General features: G+C 39.3%; 2 protein-coding genes across 2 annotated transcripts; both read right to left on the reverse strand.

The window, feature by feature from the left end:
* Positions 1 to 8,357: 8,357 nt before the first annotated feature.
* LOC125299330 (trace amine-associated receptor 13c-like) lies at positions 8,358 to 9,444 on the reverse strand. Its single transcript, XM_048250570.1, has one exon. The coding sequence runs from the start codon at positions 9,369 to 9,371 to the stop codon at positions 8,358 to 8,360; it is 1,014 nt and encodes a 337-aa protein (XP_048106527.1). The 5' UTR covers positions 9,372 to 9,444.
* A 10,592-nt stretch (positions 9,445 to 20,036) lies between these two features.
* LOC125299332 (trace amine-associated receptor 13c-like) lies at positions 20,037 to 20,996 on the reverse strand. The gene has a single exon (XM_048250572.1). The coding sequence runs from the start codon at positions 20,994 to 20,996 to the stop codon at positions 20,037 to 20,039; it is 960 nt and encodes a 319-aa protein (XP_048106529.1).
* Positions 20,997 to 21,416: the final 420 nt, after the last annotated feature.

Here is a 21,416-nt window from a genome sequence, read left to right on the forward strand (position 1 = left end):
TGAGGTTTAATATAGTTGGAATGATTGAACGGTTAAATAGGTGGATAATTTAAATGGTTAAATTATTTAGTTAGATAATTGACGATAACTGACAGTTGGAATGGCTCTAATGTTTGCTAGCAGTTATAATAAGATAATAATGTTAACCAAGTTACTTAACTTAATTAACTTAGCTAATGTTTTCATATTTAGTAGTTATGCTAACTAGCATGCTAACTATGCTAGCCATGTTACTTAGCTAATCGTTTTTAGCAGTTTTGCTAAAAATGCTAACTAGCATGCTAGCATGCTAACCACGTTACTTAGCTAATCGTTTTCAGCAGTTTTGCTTAAAATGCTAACTAGCATGCTAACTATGTTAACCATGTGGCTTAGCTAACTTAGCTAATCATTTTAAGCAGTTTTACCAAAAATGCTAACTAGTATGCTAACATGCTAGCATGCTAACTATGCTTACCACGTTACTTAGCTGACTTAGCTAATCGTTTTTAGCAGTTTTGCTAAAAATGCTAACTATGTTACTTAGCTAACTTAGCTAACTAGCTACAGTGGGTAGGAGTCATAGTTGATAACAAGTAACAGTTACAATGGCTGAACAGTTAAAAAGTTCAGTAGTTTAAAGGGTTAAATTGTTTAACAGTGAAATATTGTAGTGAGGACTTTTATTTTGAAACAATTTTTGGCAGAGGAAGCAGTAGAACAGGATGTGTAGTCTTAATAGGGCCAGTTTGTATGCTTAAAGCCTGAGACTGGCAGTTGATCCAGGTGGCCCGAACACCTGCCATAGGGATTCTAATTGCTTAACGGCCGTGTTGTGATGTCATAATCATAATGTTAAGTCAATGGGGAAATTTTGATTAGTTTTTAATTAATAGTTTAAAAAGTATAAAAGTTACAAAGCTGAAAAATACATAGCACCCATGTCCCAAGTAAGACCTAATGTAACATAATTTGAATGAAGTTTCTACGTTAAAAGCGGTTGAAGCTGCATTAAGTGCGTTAGAAGAAGAAGAAGAACTAGAGAATGTAATTCCAGGGAATTACGAGTGCATGAAAATGAAGCTAGGACAGACATAGCATAGCTTAATAAAAAGTTGATATTTTAGACGTAGACAGTTTAAAAGTTGAATGTAGATAGTTTAACAGTTGTTAATAGACAGATAGTTTAATGAATGTTTAAAGTTTAAAAGTTATATGTAGATAGTTTAAAAGTTGTTGACAGACTGATAGTTTAATGTGTGTTGATAGACAAATAGTTTAAAGGCTCTATATAGGTAGATAGTTGACGATAACTGACAGTTGGAATGGCTCTAATGTTTGACCAAGTTACTTAGTTAACTTAGCTCATGTTTTCTAGCAGTTTTGGAAAAAATGCTAACAATGTTAACATGCTAACCATGTGACTTAGCTAACTTAGATAATCATTTTAGCAGTTATGAGGTAGATGAGGTTTAAAAAGGTTAAATTATTTGCTAGGTAGATGATGTTTAATATAGTTGGAATGACTGAACTAGGTAGACGAGATTTAATATAGTTGGAATGACTGAACAGTTAAATAGGTGGATTGTTTAAAAGGTTAAATTATTTACTAGGTAGATGAGGTTTAATATAGTTGGAATGACTGAACTAGGTAGATGAGGTTTAATATAGTTGGAATGACTGAACAGAAATAGGTGGATAGTTTAAAAGGTTAAACTATTTGATGAGGTTTAATATAGTTGGAATGACTGAACTAGGTAGATGAGGTTTAATATAGTTGGAATGGAACAGTTAAATAGGTGGATGGTTTTAAAAGGTTAAATTATTTACTAGGTAGATGAGGTTTAATGTAGTTGGAATGACTGAACTAGGTAGATGAGGTTTAATATAGTTGGAATGACTGAACAGTTAAATAGGTGGATGGTTTAAAAGGTTAAATTATTTACTAGGTAGATGAGGTTTAATGTAGTTGGAATGACTTGAGCAGTTAAATAGGTGGATGGTTTAAAAGGTTAAATTATTTGCTAGGTAGATGAGGTTTAATATAGTTGGAATGACTGAACAGTTGAATAGGTGGATGGTTTAAAGGGTTAAATTATTTGCTAGGTAGATTATGTTTAATATAGTTGGAATGACTGAACTAGGTATTTGAGGTTTAATATAGTTGGAATGACTGAACAGTTAAATAGCTGGATAGTTTAAAAGGTTAAACTATTTGCTAGATAGATGAGGTTTAATATAGTTGGAATGACTGAACAGTTTCTCAGGCTTATAGCATAGAATGAGACTGTACGCTTAAAGCCTGAGAAACTGACAGTTGATGCAGGTGGCCTGGCCACCTGGCACAATATTCTAATTGCTATGATGTCATAAAGCCTGAGAAACTCTCAGTTGATCCAGGTGGCCTGAACACCTGGCATAGGATTCTAATTGCTATTGTGATGTCATAATCTAATGTTAAGTCAATGGGGAAATTTTAGTAGTTTTTAATTAATAGTTTAAAAAGTATAAAAGTTACAAAGTTGAAAAATACATAGCTGAAGTCACATAAGTAAGACCTACGCAACGCAGTTTGAATGAAGTTTCTACGTGAAACGGTTGAAGCCGCATTAAACGCACAAAAAGCGTTAGAAGAAGAATAAGAAGAAGAAATCGGATAACAGTAGAGTGCATTTTCATGCACTCTAATTAATAACTAGAAAACGCAATTCCAGGGAATTACCAGTGCATGAAAATGCAAAACATATGGTGTGAAATATATTGTTAACCCTTTACCCGCCAAAGTCGCAAAATTGCGACAAACAACGTCACTGATTAAAACAGACGATAGACGCGAGTACAGTGTAAAATCTCATTTGTACTCTTGACCACTAGTTGGCAGACACCCAGAGCTTCGATTCAAGCTCAACCTTTTTTTTCAAAGTTTTCAGGAAGCATGTGAAAACACGCCGAAAACACACCTAAGAAGGCGTGCATTTCCTCCATAACGCGGAAGCGATGCGGGCCATAGTTTTGCACAAATTGAAGCAGAAATACACCAAATGTTGAAAAAAAAATTCACGTGTGATGAAGTCTCGGGTCTTTTATTCATCTATTCTTATTCTAAAGGATAAAATCTGAATTTTGGAGGATATGATCGATCGCCTATTGGCAGTGATAGTCACGGAGCCGTCTGTGAGTGAGTGGAGGTGCGTCATTTGCGCCTCTTTCCGACAGTGTTCACTAAGCATACAATGCTTATTTTAACCCTCTGCCCAACATAGCTGTAGGTGCCAGTGGTAATAGTGATGATAGTGTCCGTAATGGACGTGGTATTACACCGACATTACACGAAAGAAACACATAAGAAGGCGTGCATTTCCTCCATAACACGGAAGCAATGCAGGCCATAGTTTTGCAATAAATTGAAGCAGAAATACACCAAATGTTGAAGAAAAAGTTAACATGTGATGAAGTCTTGGGTCTGTTATTTACCTAGTCTGATTCTGAAGGAGAATATCTGCCTTTGGAGAATATGAGCGATCGTCTAGTCACAGCACGCCTGTGAATGGAGGTGTGTCATTTGTGTCTTTCCGACAGTGTTCACTAAGCATACCACGCTTATGTCGACCCTCTGCCCAACGTAGCTGAAGGTGCCAGTGGTAAAGGTGATGATGGTGTCCGTAATGGGCGTAGTAAAGACAGCAGGGGTAGTAAAAATAGTGCTCTGAAGAACTACAAAGTCACCCGCGATAGGAACTGATTTGACCAGGCTACTTTATTGTATAGTAGAATAAGGTTTGTGGTAATAGTAATAGTTTACTATTGTTGGTTTACATGTGACTGCTTTCCTGTTCAGGTGTTATGTGGGTGAAATGACAAAAAAGTAAGCAAAACTGCTCAAATATATGTTCAACATCCAGTATTTACTGAAATGTGCATAATTCGAGGTGGTTGTCATTCAGTGACGTCATAATATGCAAATTAGATGTGTAAATTTACCCCCTTCATAAACTTTTGTTCATACTCAATGATTTTCACATTTACAGTAGGACTTTATCTCTGACCACTTTCAAGCCATGGCCTTTTGAAATTTTGATGTAAAAATCGAATGATTTTTTTTTTAAACCTGGCGCCTAAAGGGTTAAAACAGATGATGTGCTAATTGGCAACCAACATGATGAGGTTTAATACAGTTGAAATGACTGAACTAGGTAGATGAGGTTTAATATAGTTGGAATGACTGAACAGATAGGTGGATAGTTTAAAAGGTTAAATTATTTGCTAGGTAGACAAGGTTTAATATAGTTGGAATGACTGGACAGTTAAATAGGTGGATAGTTTAAATGGTTAAATTATCTGCTAGGTAGATGAGGTTTAATAGTTGGAATGACTGAACTAGGTAGATGAGGTTTAATATAGTTGGAATGACTGAACAGTTAAATAGGTGGATAGTGTAAAAGGTTAAATTATTTGCTAGGTAGATGAGGTTTAATAGTTGGAATGACTGAACTAGGTAGATGATGTTTAATATAGCCTGGCCACCTGGCCTAGGATTCTAATTGCTTAACGGCAGTCTTAATAGAGCCATATCGTATGCTTAAAGCCTGAGACAGAGTATATAGTTTTAAAAATGTAGATAGTGTAATGGATGTTGATAGACAGAAAGTTGAATGGATGTTGATAGGCAGATTGGTTAATGGATGTTGATGAATAGTTTAATGGGTGGATGAGTGAATGGTTTGAAGAGGATGAATGGATAGAAAGTTGGTTGAAATGTGCCTTATATCCTTGTAGAATGGAGAGACACAGAGAGAGTTGGCCTAGTTCAGCAGAAAGCAGTTGATACAGGTGCAATCAGTTGAACTGATTCTTTGATGGGGCCTAGATTTGCAGCTGGAAGTTGATACAGGTGCAAATCGCATGCTCACAATGCTAAAATGCTAACTATGCTAACCATGTTACTTAGCTAACCTAGCTAATAATTGTTAGCAGTTATGCTAACTAGCATGCTAACTATGCTAACCATATAACTTAGCTAATCATTTTTAGCAGTTATGCTAACTAACATGCTAACATGATAGCATGCTAACTATGTTAACCATGTTACTTAGCTTACTTAGCTAATCATTTTTAACAGTTTTGCTAAAAATGCTAACAATCTTAGCAATGCTAACATGCTAACTATGTTAACCATGCGAACTAGCTACAGTGGGTAGGAGTCATAGTTGATGACAAGTAACAGTTACAATGGCTGAACAGTTAAAAAGTTCAGTAGTTAAAGGCTTAAATTGTATAACAGTGAAATATTGTAGTGAGGACTTTTATTTTGAAACAGTTTTTGGCAGTAATAGGGCCAGTTTGTATGCTTAAAGCCTGAGACTGGCAGTTGATGCAGGTGGCCCGAACACCTGCCATAGGATTCTAATTGCTTAACGGCTCTATTGTGATGTCATCAGCCCATGTTAAGTCTATGGGGAAATTTTGAGTAGTTTTTAATTAATAGTTTAAAAAGTATAAAAGTTACAAAGATGAAAAATACATAGCCCACATGTCCTAAGTAAGACCTACGTAACATAGTTTGAATGAAGTTTCTACGTTAAACGGTTGAAGCCGCATTAACTGCGTTAGAAGAAGAAGAAGAAGAAAATGCCTAGGAAGAACAGTACAGTGCATTTTCATGCACTGTAATAAAAAGAATAATTCGGATAACAATAGAGTGCATTTTCATGCACTCTAATAAGACTAGAAAAGCATTTCCTGAAGGACATACAGTGCATGAAAATGTAAAAATATGATGTAAAATATCATACAGAGTAAAAACAAATATATTGGTTGCTAGGTAGATGAGGTTTAATATAGTTGGAATGACTGAACAGTTAAATAAGTGGATAGTTTAAATGGTTAAATTATTTAGGTAGATAATTGACGATAACTGACAGTTGGAATGGCTCTAATGTTTGCTAGCAGTTATGCTACTATGTTATCAAAGATAATAATGTTAACCAAGTTTTTTTTGCTAAAAATGCTAATTAGCATGCTAACTATGCTAGCATGCTAACTATGTTACTTAGCTAACTTAGCTAATAATTTTTAACAGTTTTGCTAACTATGCTTACTAGCATGTTAACATGCTAGCATGCTAATTATGTTACTTAGCTAACTTAGCTAATCAGTTTTAGCAGTTTTGCTTTAAAAATCTTGTAGCATGCTAACACGCTAAGTATCTTAACTATGCTAACCACGTTATTTAGCTACATCTCAGCTAATCATTTTTAGCAGTTTTGCTAAAAATGATAACTAACATGCTAACTATCTTAACCATGTTGCCAAGCTTAACTTAGCTAATCATTTTTTAGCAGTTTTGTTAAAATGCTAACTAACATCTTAACTATCTTACCATGTTATGTTAGCCATCTTAGCTAACTAGCTACAGTGGGTAGGAGTCATAGTTGATGACAAGTAACAGTTACAATGGCTGAACAGTTAAAAAGTTCAGTAGTTTAAAGGGTTAAATTGTTTAACAGTGAAATATTGTAGTGAGGACTTTTATTTTGAAACAGTTTTTGGCAGAACAGTTTTTTGTGTAGTCTTAATAGGGCCAGTTTGTATGCTTAAAGCCTGAGACTGGCAGTTGGTCCAGGTGGCCTGAACACCTGTCACAGGATTCTAATTGCTTAACGGCTCTATTGTGATGTCATCAGCCCATGTTAAGTCTATGGGGAAATTTTGATAGTTTTTTAATTAATAGTTTAAAAGTATAAAAGTTACAAAGATGAAAAATACATAGCCCAAATGTCCTAAGTAAGACCTAAATAACAAAGTTTGAATGAAGTTTCTCGTTAAATGGTTGAAGCTGCATTAACTTCGTTAGAAGAAGAAGAAGAAGAAAAAAAAAATGCCTTGGAATAACAGTACATGCATTTTCATAATAATAATAAAAAAGAATAATTAGGATAACAATAGAGTGCATTTTCATGCACTCTAATAAGACTAAAAAGCATTTCCTGAAGGACATACAGTGCATGAAAATGTAAAAATATGATGTAAAATATCATACAGAGTAAAACAAATATATTGGTTGCTAGGTAGATGAGGTTTAATATAGTTGGAATGACTGAACAGTTAAATAAGTGGATAGTTTAAATGGTTAAATTATTTAGGTAGATAATTGGCGATAACTGACAGTTGGAATGGCTCTAATGTTTGCTAGCAGTTATGCTACTATATTTATCAAAAGATAATAATGTTAACCAAGTTTTTTTTTGCTAAAATCTTGAATTAGCATGCTAACTATGCTAGCATGCTAACTATGTTACTTAGCTAACTTAGCTAATAATTTTTTAACAGTTTTGCTAACTATGCTTTGTAGCGTGTTAATCATCTTGTATCTTACTATGTTATTAGCTAACTTAGCTAATCAGTTTTAGCAGTTTTCTTTAAAATGCTTGCTTAACATCTTAACTGCGCTAGTATGCTAACTATCTTAACCACGTTACTTAGCTAACTCAGCTAATCATTTTTTAGCAGTTTTGCTAAAATGATAACTAACATCTTAACTATCTAACCATGTTACTTAGCTAACTTAGCTAATCATTTTTAGCAGTTTTGTTAAAATGCTAACTAACATCTTAACTATCTTAACCATGTTACTTAGCTAACTTAGCTAACTAGCTACAGTGGGTAGGAGTCATAGTTGATGACAAGTAACAGTTACAATGGCTGAACAGTTAAAAAGTTCAGTAGTTTAAAGGGTTAAATTGTTTAACAGTGAAATATTGTAGTGAGGACTTTTATTTTGAAACAGTTTTGGCAGAGGAAGCAGTTGAACAGGATGTGTAGTCTTAATAGGCCAGTTTGTATGCTTAAAGCCTGAGACTGGCAGTTGGTCCAGGTGGCCTGAACACCTGTCATAGGATTCTAATTGCTTAACGGCTCTATTGTGATGTCATCAGCCCATGTTAAGTCTATGGGGAAATTTTGATAGTTTTTAATTAATAGTTTAAAAAGTATAAAAGTTACAAAGTTGAAAAATACATAGCCCAAATGTCCTAAGTAAGACCTACGTAACAAAGTTTGAATGAAGTTTCTACGTTTAATGGTTGAAGCTGCATTAACTGCGTTAGAAGAAGAAGAAGAAGAAAAAGAAAAAGCCTTGGAATAACAGTACATGCACTGTAATAATAAGAATAATTCGGATAACAGTAGAGTGCATTTTCATGCACTCTAATAATAAGAAGAAGAAGCCTAGGAAGAACAGTAATAAACAAAACAAAAAATAAAATGACAATCCATGTGGACCAAAGGCTCAATTCACACAAAATAGGGGTCAAAAGCAATGAAAGAAAGGATGGAGAAAAAATATAAATCTACAAATGTATGAAGAGACACAACTCTTGTCAAGGGACTCCGTTACTTGAGAGAACATTTATCAGTGAGGAGTCAGTCCTACATATTCTAAATGTGAGAATTAATTTCATACTTTTTTGAAACCAAGAATAGAACAAGGCATAAATGATGGGGTTGATAGTAGAATTAAGGAAAAATAGTGTTAACATGGTATTTACCACACTGTCATATGATTGGGCTAACACATCAAATAGTAAAATACAAATATAAGAGGGTATTAAACATATTAAAAACACTGATACAAGGATTCCAAGAACTTTGGCGGCTTTCCTCTCCAATCTCATTGAGTCGCCATTGTTCTGGACATCCAGTTGTTTTCGGTCCTTGAGTGCAGCTCTAATTAAGACTGCGTGCCTTCTTGCAATGAAAAATACTTTTAGGTACAGAGTTATGATAGTGGCACACGGTAAAATAAAAACAACAACAAGATCAACAGTAGACCACACTTCATCCACAAATGTAAGGCATTTATCTGGACATTTGTTTCTAAAGTTTCCATTAAAGTAAAGAAGTGCACAGTTGTAAAACAGTGACACAATCCAAATGTGAAATGATATAATGAATGCTACAGACAGCGTTACCTTTTTGGAATAGAGGAAAGGATTGCTTAAGGCAAAGTAACGGTCTACAGCAATGAAAGAAATATTGTATACAGAAACAAATGTTAAATGGAATTTAATCATATTGTACAAGGCACAAAATGTTGACCCAAACAGTAAACAGCACTCAATCAAAATCATTGAATGCACTGGCATTATAAATACACCTACAAAACAGTCAGAAATGGCCAGTGAGACAATAAGGATATTTGTTGGTGTATGGAGTTGTTTAAAATGAAAAACAGCAGTTATAACCAGAAGGTTCCCACACACAGTACATATCACCACAGCTGCAGCAAACACATACATCAAAACATAAGCTGCCATAGAAGAGTATAATTTTGAACAGGTTAAGTTAATGGACTGCAGGCAATCACCTGTGTAGTTGATGTTGTGAAGAGTCATTGATCCCAAGGATTTTTTCCGGAAAATGTAACAAAATTGATGTCTTATAGCAGTGGGGCTATGATCAGTCTTATCCATAGAAAGGAGTTGAAGAGATTTCCTTGAAGTGTTGAACCAGCGTGAGCTTTTATAGAGACCACCAGATCAACGTCCTTTGTTCACGTGATGTGTCTGTAACCTTTGGTTGGTATTTGTGTGTCATTTCAAGCTACACGGAACTGTGCCAAGAAGTCATCCTTATATGAAGTGGGGCACGTACCCAGATAATTTTGGAATTGCAATGACATTTATAGATGCACAAGATGTTGCCAGTGTCTAGGGATCGACCGATATGGTTTTTTCAGGGCCGATACCGATATCAATTATTACCAAAACAGGAGGCCGATTACCGATATGTAAAACCGATATGTCAGTTGTCAAAAAGAGGGGTAGATAGTAAAGGCGATATGCTGCAAAAAATTCACTCAAAAGCATTTAATTATGCAAACTTTTCTTTTTTCTTTTGATATACAATTGTCTCTCAACTTGCATCACATGTAAATCCTGTGTATGATATTAATCCAAGAACTGAGTGATAGCAATTATTTTCATAGCCTACACAATGGGCTATGTGCTTGTTAAGGGACCTGTCACAAAGAGGATGCTTTGCCATCGTGTGTGTGAGTGCACAAGAGAGGGAGAGGAAGAGGTGCATGCGTGATGGCAAGTGTTACGGTTGAACAGTTTAACAAAACAGTTTAAAAATAGTTCTTAGGCTATTTAAGCATGCAGTTTGTGTCCATGTGTAGGCTACACTGGTGAGCCTAAAAGGCACGTTAATAGCCAGCTCAGGCCGCGATTTAGGCTAGCCTACTTCAGGTCGAATTAAATTAAGGCTGGCCCTGGGTGCCTGTAGCCTAGTCTTTTCTGACAGTCCGTTTCAAAAAGGAGCAACTAGACTTTTTGACGTTCGCTACCGCATATTTAGGACTTGTCTATGTAGGCCTAAGGGATAAAGTCACCAAACGACTCTATACACATATATTGATTTATTGTATGTATTGTACACAGGCCTGCAGAAATGAATGCTATGCACACCGATCTACCAGGAGCGTGCAGAGACCTTTGAAGGGGCAGGGGCTCAAATTTTTTAAAAAAGGGACAAAGGAACAAAATTTTCAGAAAACTGTTAACTTTATTTAAAACTTAATTTTGATTACAACCCAATAGAGAATACATAGGCTACATGCAAATTATATCAAAATAAAACATCTTCCATCACACTGTATCCACAAAATAAAAATATAACATTTGCAAAAAGTGCAGCATGGAATCTTGCCTCATGCTACCACAAGTTAAATGCAAAAAATACTGGAACTTAAGTTTTACATTCCCTAGCCTATAAAGCTTTAATCATCTGAACCTGAGCTGGGCATTTTTTTTTTTTTTTTGCATTTAAATTCTAGCATTATGCTATTTCAGTGATGATGGTGGGACAGGCTATTATATGGTTTAGCAATTTGCAAAGTAGTCTAATGTATAGACTAATTTGCAAAGTAGTCTAATGGATGTCTCATGTAATGTACATTTAATACATTTTCATATTTATTCATTATGTATCAAGAAGAATGGGTGTAAATAGCAGACAAAGCTGTAACACATTTTTCTCATTTCTTTGCTTGGTTCTGAAAATTCAATAGGAGTGCATGTAATGTAGGCCTACTGTAGCCATGGCACAGACAGATACCGTAGGTCTTTTCAGGCTATTGTCTACACAGAGATCATAGGCTGTAAGGCTACATCTTATTGATTAAATTCAAAGCTAATTTTAATAGCCTAGAAATCTAGATGCACCCTAGGCAGCAAATATGTTATTGCGTATAGTCTGGCTTGTCAGGCTATAGTTTATCACAGTGAACTACCACCATTAGCAAACAAGCTGGTGTCTTGCAGATTCACATGCTGTGCGTGTGGCCACTGAGTGAAATGACGCGTAACGTAGCCTATACTGTAAACAGAGAACGACGTGTGGAGTTGGGTTAGTTAAACAACTACAGTAGCCTATGTCGTCGGCTTATGATGATTTAGAAAAGGTTTGCCTACTCTGTTTTATGAACTAGGTCTACTAAGCTACTATGACATAGTAACCTAAACAGAATATGTTATGAACGTTCAGCCTTAGATTTTCGAAGCTGCCAGGTTATTGAAATGGATGGACCATGACATGGTTAAAACGGGATTTGATAGGCTACTTCATTAAACATGAAACAACTTTAAATGTTTTATTCTCTATCTCTAAGCTGAATACTATTGCATGTTCAGATAGGCTAACTGCCAAGTGACCTTACCGTGCTCCCAAACGTCTCCTGCAGCACTGTGCCTTAGTGTATGATGTCACGGATTGGTGGTAAATTTCTAATTTCACAAACTATTAATGAGACATTTTAGCGAATATTCATGTTGGAACTAGCGGAAGTATTACAAATTTTAAAAAGTAAAAAACGGGTCTTGTCAAAAGGGCACTTGGACATCAAAGGGGCAAAAGGGCAGGTGCTAGAGCCCCTGTAGCCCCCCTTCTCTGCACGTGCCTGCGATCTACAGACACCCTGTGCACAGATGGAAACATTCCATGCCTTGATAATATTTGTCCATTTCCCGGTTTTGTTCGTGCATTGGTCAACTAAAAATGTAGTAGTGTAGTGAATGTAACCGGCATAATTCACCTTTGTTATTAAGTGTGGTTCCACACACCGTTCATATTAAACACAGCACTTTGTTCTGTCTGTAGTTACTTCATGTAAGTATAACTGTTCAGGGATCGTGGTCCCTTTAAATGTTATGAATGTGTGATGACGTGTAGCCCCATGCCTGTTTTGTTGCTGGACAGCGCCATTTTAGTTTTCAGTGTTTTTCCTATCAAAATAAACGACACACGCATTTGTGTGCTCAACGTGAGAAATTGTCTCTTGCGATTTACTGCAATTTCCACACTGGTGACCCCGACGTTAGTCTGCTGGACGTATCCAGAGACACGACACGACCATGACCGCGAACGCTGTTACCCTCAAACTCCCCGAATTCTGGGAATCGTCGGCGTCGGCATGGTTTGCCCAGACTGAAGCGCAGTTCGCGTTGCGTGAGATCACCACGGATACAACAAAGTACTACTACGTTGTGTCGGCTCTCGGAAATTCAACAGCATCCAGAGTAGTGAGTCTTCTTAAAAACCCTCCGGCAACTGAGAAGTATATAGCACTCAAAGCCCACCTGTTGAAAACTTTTGAACTGTCAGACGCTGAGAGAGCCAGCAGGCTTTTCTCCCTTCAAGGACTGGGTGACAGCAAACCATCTGAGCTCATGGACCGTATGCTGGATCTCTTGGGTGAGCACAGACCCGATTTTCTTTTTATCCAACTTTTTCTGCGTCAGCTGCCTTCCTAAGTCAGGGCTGCACTAGCCAACACCACAATCACTGACTGTCGGAGGCTGGCTGAAGGGGCTGACAAATTCTTCCTGGCAAGTCAGGGACATTGTGTGGCCGCACTTTTTCCCGCACACATCGCTCCTGTGACGCTGGACGACTCCACACTCATCGCTGCAACCACTTCTCGTCGGCAGCAGTCTTCTGGCCCCCAACAGTCTTTAGGCTTGTGTTTTTATCATGCCAAGTTTGGACCCAAGGCTAACAAATGTCGTTCGCCGTGCAGTTTCGGCGGGTCGGGAAATGCCAGGGCCGGCGCTCAGTAGTGGCCATGAGCGTCGGCCGCGTAGGCAGGCTGCTTTTCATCCGTGACAGAATCTCCGGACGACGTTTCCTGTGTCACACGGGAGCACAGAGGAGCGTCCTGCCTGCATCCCATTTGGACATGATGACTGACAGCCACGGCCCCCCTATGGAAGCTGCCAATGGTAGCCCCATCCGCACGTATGGAACGAGGTATGTTGAATTGTGTTTCTGAGGACAGCGGTTTGGCTGGGACTTTGTTACAGCAAAGGTTGCCGTTCCCCTACTCGGAGCCGATTTTCTGTGTGCACATGGACTGTTGGTAGATGTTAAGAACCGCCGTTTGATTGGCGCCACATTTTGTTCTTATATCGCACGCCAGCGGGACTGACTCCATCACGACTGTCTAGCATGCTATCAGCCTCAGATGACTTCCACCGCCTACTTGCCGAAAGCCCAGCCCACTCAGCCCACTTTCTCTGCATCCGCTGTGAAGCATAGTGTGGAGCACCATCTCGCCACTACTGGTCCACCCGTCTCACGCGCTCGGCCGTCGACCCGACCAAGCTTGCCATTGCAAAGGCTGAATTTGCAAACATGGAACGCCTGGGTATAGTTAAATCGATCCGACAGCCCGTGGGCATCACCCCTCCACATCGCCCCCAAACCGGGCGGCGGCTGGTCACTGCGTGGCGACCGGGCGGCTTAATGAGGCAACAACACCTGACCGATACCCAGTCCCGAACATACAGGATTTTTCAGCTCACCTGGCAGGTAAGGTGATTTTTTCCAAGGTGGACCTCGTCCGGGGATATCATGAGGTGCACCCACTGGACATTCCCAAAAAAGCCATGATCACGCCGTTTGGTCTTTTTGAGTTCCTGCGCATGCCATTCGGCCTTAAAAACACCGCCCAATCTTTTCAACGCCTCATGGACTCTGTTTTGTGGGACCTACCTTTTCTTTTTGTGTACCTGGATGACATCCTCGTAGCGAGCACATCCAAGTCTCAACACCTGGCGCACCTCCGAACACTTTTTGAGCGACTTAGCCAACACGGGCTCCAGCGGTCAACTCTATTGGACAATGCGAGGCTTTTCGCACCTGTCCCTACTTCCCGTCACGGCCTCCCTCAGTCGCACATTCCCACTGGGCTTCAGACGGCTGATTATGTTTTCATTCGCCACGATGCCCACAGAGGACCGCTACGCCCGCCCTACGAGAGCCCATTCCGTGTTTTGGAGGCAGGAGACAAACATTTTGTGGTGGACATGGGCGGCAAACCGGAGCGACTCTCCGCCTCAAACCGGCTCACTTGGATGTGGCCAGGCCCGTTGACCTGGCCCAGCCCCCACCGGCATGGACGGCCTCCAGCTCTGCCCCCCCACCCTCCCCCCTCTCCCAAGCCTCCCACACGCCATGCCCCACACCCGTGTCATGGCGGGGACACCTGCCGCAGTTGGGTCTCATCGACCTCGGTACAGCACAGCCGTTGTGGGCCGGTTAATCATCACCCACCCCCGTTGACTGTTGATTTTACTTCTGATATGGTGAATTTTGGGGGGCGTGTGTAGTGAATGTAACCGGCATAATTCACCTTTGTTATTAAGTGTGGTTCTACACACCGTTCATATTAAACACAGCACTTTGTTCTGTCTGTAGTTACTTCATGTAAGTAAAACTGTTCAGGGATCGTGGTCCCTTTAAATGTTATGAATGTGTTATGACGTGTAGCCCCATGCCTGTTTTGTTGCTGGACAGCGCCATTTTAGTTTTCAGTGTTTTTCCTATCAAAATAAACGACACACGCATTTGTGTGCTCAACGTGAGAAATTGTCTCTTGCGATTTACTGCAATTTCCACAGTAGCCTATATAGTACATCTACATGCAATATCTTTACAACAACGCCTAATTACGACCTATTAATTTGGACAACTTTATACAGCCCTATAAAGGCTAAACTTACCTTTAGTTTTGTTTCAATTTACCGTTGTGTATGGCTTTAAACATCGTGTGCGCTTTAACATCAGCCTATAAGCATTATTCCAGCTGCGCTAAGGTTTTGACAAGCACCACAATTTTGCCTACCTTGTTGTAGCCCATCTGAAATAACTCCAAACTTTGCTTTGTTTCCTCCATCCTTTCGTTGGTTTCAAAAAACGTTTTATATCCATGATGGCCTTGAAGTCTTGAGTTTGTGAATTCGCTTAAATAAGCTTATTATGTGCTGTTAACCAGCAACCATAGGCAGTAAAAGAAAACAGCAAGTAGCCTTGGCTACAATTTCTGTAGTTGCTGCGTCCATTCATTGTTATTCTCTCTCCTGCTCAAACAAAAGTTGTGCGTGCATTAAGTTGAGGATAACGTGTTTACAAACTCTACTTTACATAAAATATTGTAAATAGCCTATTGTCATGCAGTTAATGGGATACTGTGCAGAGTTGGAAAGGTCAAATTAGAAACTGTTTCTGTTGCCTGATGGTAGGTACAGCCGTAGCTTACACCTGCAGGAGCGCTTGCTTGGGCGCCTGTGTTGCCAGGGATGGATTACTGCACGGGCCTACCGTGCCCAGGCCCAGGGGTCCAAGGGGTCCAAGGGGTCAGGGGGCCCTGAAGCCCAAGCCTTTGCGTGGAATCATTGCCTCAATATCAACAAATCAGGATGTAGGCTATGAATCTGATTGAATTTAGTATTGGCCATCCCCAAAATGCAACAGAATAAAGGAAATCACATCAAACAAATTTTAAAAATTCTGGGGGAGGATTAATACATCTGGGCCCAGGGGTATTCCGCCCATGTGTGTTGCGCAATGCACTTTGCTCCTCTCATCTATACGACGCAGTTCCCATTTCTCCAAACCATACATAACTACAAGGACAAATATTGCTACACGAGGGAAATCAGTGTGGTGTCCGATGTGAAAAAATAGGTATACATTTAGCGTACACATTTCCACGAATCACGGATGTGTTGATGACATAAATTAGGAAATATTAGAGGACTTAATGAGACGTGAAGTTGAACTGCATGCCAATGCCATTTAACCCAAATGCCCCAGCAGCAGCATGGGAGAGGAGAGCTTATCTGACACATCTGCATTGTCTATACTCTATAGTGAGGTAGATTACATTGCAAACATATCACCATGCATTCATAACCTCGTGATTCAGTGAGAGTGATCCCAAAACATCGGAAAGTGACATTTCTGTATTACATTTTGTCAAGAGGAAAAATCAATAGCAAACTGTTCCCAACTGACTATAGAACTGTGAACCGTTCCTGGCTGCACCTGGCAATTCCGCCATCATAATAGCAATCCGCTATGGAACAAGCGTGCCTGTTGTTAAAGGGAATGTGAGATGACGCTCTGATTGGTTTATTGCACGTTATGCCCAAACCACACCCATGATTAATGTAGCTACTTCAGACCACCGCATTTTAGATTTTTCGTTGGGCGCAACAGTCATGATCCCGCCAGTAAAATAGAAACAGCTTCAAGATCCAACCCCACAAAGCGATTTATTGTGAAAGTCAATTGCGCTAAAGTGCAAGATATAGCCCAAAGAACCAAAGGGCACAGGCGTGGGAACAGGGAACAGGAAGAGAGTGTATCTTACAAGATGTCTGGTTTTATCATAAAACCCCATGTAGTGCTGGGCGGTATGACCAAAAATGTATATCACGGTATTTTTCAAAATTCTTACGGTTTCGCGGTATATGACGGTATTTTTTTTTCATGCATTATCAGATGTTCACAGCATTTTCTACAGGTTGAGAGAGGGGAATTGCTGCAGTACATTGACTAAGGATGGTCTATTTTACTGTCATGATGTAGAATTGAATCTTGAATTTCCCCTGGGGATCAATAAAGTATCTATCTATCTATCTATCTATCTATCTATCTGAATAACTCCACACTAGTGGTAATGCAGTTTTGCATGGCCCCATAAAATGATGCTGTTTACAAAGAGCCACTCATGATTCTAATGAAGAATCAAATCAGAATGCAGACAATTGCAGTCAAAATACAGAACTTTTACTGTGCAATTTTCACAAACATCTTGTATAAAACCAATACAAAAAGTAGTGCAACTTGCAATAATTTCCAAAATGGGGGGTGGGGAATTTCCCTTTGGGTTCTTCATGTAGGGGGGATTTACAGAATTTGGGGGTTGCCTTTATCAGGTATTTTCTTTGGGCATCCACACCAATTTAAGGGATTCTCTGTACTATAATTACAATTCTCTAGGTCTCTATTTTTCTATAGGTCTATTTTTTTTTACTTTCTCTCATGTGTCTTAGATTTTCATTTGAAAAAAGAAAAGAACCAAACTGCCCTTAGAATTCAACTTTTAATCTTGTGTAGGCTATAACTTGAGAACAACATGTTGACAACTATCTAACTTGACAACATTTGTACAGTAACATCGGCTGGTAAAAGGCACAGGGCCATACATTTTGCAATCTGAACAGCTGATTACACCGTCGTGAAAATCGAGCCAAGGATGTATTTTGAGCCAGTTAGGCTGGAACTTGTCTTTGGGCTGTTTCCCGTGTAACATTGTCGCTACCTGTGGGATCCTGCGGATTGCTAACTGCATGACTCGCATTGCGGTTTGCGCTGTTGGAATCGGATTCACATGCTTTCCTCTTATCGGGTGAAACTTCACATATCATATATGCAAGTAGGCTTACGTTTTAGCTAGCGGTACATGTTTGCATGACGTAAAGGTTGTATCAACCACTGAACGATACTTTCAATGAACGTCTTCGTGGTCGTAGCGGAGAGAGTGAGGACATTTGGAGGGGAGGGGGCGGCAAGCGCAAAGTGGTTCTGTGTGTGTGTGTGTGTTTGTGTTTGTCTGCGTCTGTTCAATTCAACTCGGTAGGCTAGTTGATCCGTCTGGTCAATAGTCCCGCATTCACGCCACAGATTAGAATAACGTCATCAGACAGGCTGTAAAGTGTATGCGGGAATTTCTCGCATTATGATGGCTAGAGTTGCGGGATTTGACCAAATTATGCGCAATACCCGCAATCCCGCTGTGAAATTTAGGCCCTGAATAATTATACTTTTTTGAAAATTATACAATTTAAAATAAAGCCTCTCTGCTAATATGCTTACTCTGTCAAATAGGCCTATCAGAAACATGCCTTATTGTTATTGTGTGGTTTACATGACGTTAGTGGTAGGCGAACGTTAACTTCATGTGGATGTCTTGTTAGCCTGCCATGAGCTTCGGTTCGGTTAGCTAGGCAAAACATTAACAAAAAAGTTTGTTTTGGTGCACTGATGACAGGATCATTTCTGACTAGCCAGCTAGTATTGCTCAGTTCATGTCTATTAGGGGTTTGCACCGACGTCACGTTCTGGCCGGTAACTATGGTAACCCAGCACGCGCGGCCATAGTGGCAGACTCGGTGAATGAAGTACAATGGAGTATTATGCACTTTGGATATCTTACGTGATTGTAGCCGTGTCTGAACAACAGAAAAGCTCATCAAAATGCGTCTAAGATGCAAAGGCATATAGGGCAGGACTTGGACCACAAGAAAAGGCGCGATATTTCGAGAAATTACGGATTATTGGCAGCGCAGATCCATACGAGTTGGGTGAGGGAGACGAAGTACCAAGTTCAACCACAAGCGCCCCCCTTCCTCTGATAACTTCTGGCATTATTGTCCCTTCTCCCTGGTTCTTTAATAACTTTTGGAAGTCGATACCTACACCAGATATTTTTCTCAGTCTGACCTATTGGTACTACCTAAAACACGGCAATAATTAACCATTTTCCTTGACGATGTTAGGGATTTACTTCAGTGCCTAATGCTTTCTAATGAGGCGAGTATCTCCAATATGGCGATGTCCAGATCGGATGACACGCCGTGCAAACCCCTAATAACATGCTTTACTTGCTACCTGGATAATGTCAGCGAATATTCTTAAGGTGAGATGAATGATAAGATCATTAAACTTCACTGTGTTCGGTGGGTTGCTAACTAACGACATCACCTAGGGCCTACTAGCCAGCTAGTTACAGCTGTTGAACAATCTCAATAGAATTTTTGTGATGGTAAATCCCTTTCAATGCAGTATCCCTTAACGTTTTTCCTTAACTAAAGAAACAATTTAAGGTATTCTGTGCAACACCCTTAAATAAACCCCTTACCTAAGGAGAAATTAAGCCTTAAGGGTCATACTTCAGGGGAAAAACTTAAGGTGTTTTGCGTTTACCCTCACTACGCCTCGCAGTCGCACCATGCATGATTGCGTGTGAAAAAAGTCCTGTCTGAAACACTGTCGCGCGCCGCAGCGTTCCAAACGTTGTGTAATCAAATACACCGGTATGCCGGTATATTAAAAATTCATATCATAACGAAAATATACACCGGTATACGGTGTGAACCGGTATACCGCCCAGCACTAACCCCATGCATAAGCCAAGTTTCTGCTAAACTAGACCTGACTGGCAAAACAAAGCTGGTTAGGCTAAGGCTGTCAATTTCACCGAATTGCATTTCATTAAAGTGGGCCTCAGTCAAAAACACTGCTGTGCAGATACTTTAAATTGACATGAATGTACAGTACTATAATCAGACGGCTGCCCATTACTGTACGGATCAATTCGAGATTTAACATAAGTAGATAACATTCATAGTTATTTATAGATTACAAGGAGGCATACAATCAGAGTTGGCCAGAATATGCTGTGCTTCATAGTCAATGCATGAGAGTTTCTATGAATGATAAAAAATAATGGAAGTCTTTGGGAGTGTAAGTTTTTGACAGTTGATGTTGGGGCGGTCACTTTCACTAATGTTCTCTTTATCTGACCATTGTTATGCATTAAAAGATAATAAATATCCTTCAGCCTTAGGCCTACTGAAATGTTACTCATGTGCATTATTACATATAATCAAAACGACATACATTGAGAGGAGCTGAATATTTCAGATATTTCACTGTGGCCCAGTTTTTGTAAGTACATTGCTGAGAGAGGAGTCACGACGGAAAATCCTTAATGTGAGGATGAGCTTTGCACATCTTCTAAACCAGGGGTAGAGGAGAGCATAAATTATTGGATTAATTGCAGAGTTCAGTTGTAATATAGTCACAGTTGCATCTCTAACGTGAACAACCATTGCAGCTGGAACAATGGTACTTAACTGACTAATTATAAAATATGGCAATAAACACATGACAAACACAATGACAAGAATCCCAAGTTTCATGGCAGCTTTCCTCTCTGAATGTTCTCTAGGAAAAGAAGTCTCTCTATACTTTGTAGTACCTGAAATGTGTTGTTCTCTGGTGCACCTAATGCTTATGGCATGTTTTCTAGCAATAACAAATATCTTGGTGTACAGAATAATGATGACACAACATGGTAAGAGGAAAGAGACTATAAAGTCTATGTTTGCCCAGATCCCAAGCTCATCTGTGCTTATTACAGTGAAATAAACAAAAGCCAGGTTATACATAAATGAAATAAACCACATTGAGCAAATTACAATAGAAATTACTTTGACTGTGACTTTCTTTGAGTACTGAAATGGGTTGCTCAAAGCATAAAACCGATCCAGGGAAATTAAGGCCACATTGTAAATAGACAGAAATGTAACATATGCAGAACACATGAAGGCTACGTAATAAAGGGTTGAATCAATGGGCAAGCCTGGATTATTGAACACCAACAGAAATGGCACATCAGCTGTGCCAACAATCAGATCAGCTGTTGAGAGAGAAATAATTAAGAAGTTTGTTGGTGTGTGGAGCTGCTTGAAGTGTGAGATAGAGATGATCACAAGCATGTTTCCACAGACGGTCAAGACGACAAGTGTAGCTCCACAGGTATAGAAAAGGAGAGTAGAAGGTGACACCTGAAAATCTTTGTTTGTGTTGTTGGGGTATAATGTCATGTTCAGTTTACTCACAACAATCAAATTCATTTTGCTGAATTAAATGCATTTCATGAAATAATAATAATAATAATACATTTTTGACAGATTAACATTTACATGTCCATTTTGAACTATTGCTGTTGTGAGAGATCTGATTGTGGAGTATTGGAGGTAATGGAAAAGCAAGCTCTCCCTCACTAAGAGCGAAGGTAATTTCTTGCTGCATATATCTCCCTCTCTTGGTGTTGCTAATTTTAGATCTTACAGTGATGCTAGCAGGGACACTAGGACAAAAGTCTGTAGGGGCGGACATTGTATCTTGTCAGTGTCGCCGCCAGAAAATTGCGGCTACCACTTACTGCTTAATTGCTGGTAAGTTAACTAGCCTGCTGGCTAAGGTAACATTTTAAATGGAGAAGTGTAATTTTTTTGAAATTA

This window comes from Alosa alosa, chromosome 8 (assembly GCF_017589495.1).
Source record: "Alosa alosa isolate M-15738 ecotype Scorff River chromosome 8, AALO_Geno_1.1, whole genome shotgun sequence".
NCBI classification, from domain to species: domain Eukaryota; kingdom Metazoa; phylum Chordata; class Actinopteri; order Clupeiformes; family Clupeidae; genus Alosa; species Alosa alosa.

What these genes read in the sequence shown, in the direction of transcription:
- LOC125299332 (XM_048250572.1), bottom strand. Translation starts at nt 20,996, where the DNA reads ATGACATTATACCCCAACAACACAAACAAAGATTTTCAGGTGTCACCT.
- LOC125299330 (XM_048250570.1), bottom strand. Translation starts at nt 9,371, where the DNA reads ATGACTCTTCACAACATCAACTACACAGGTGATTGCCTGCAGTCCATT.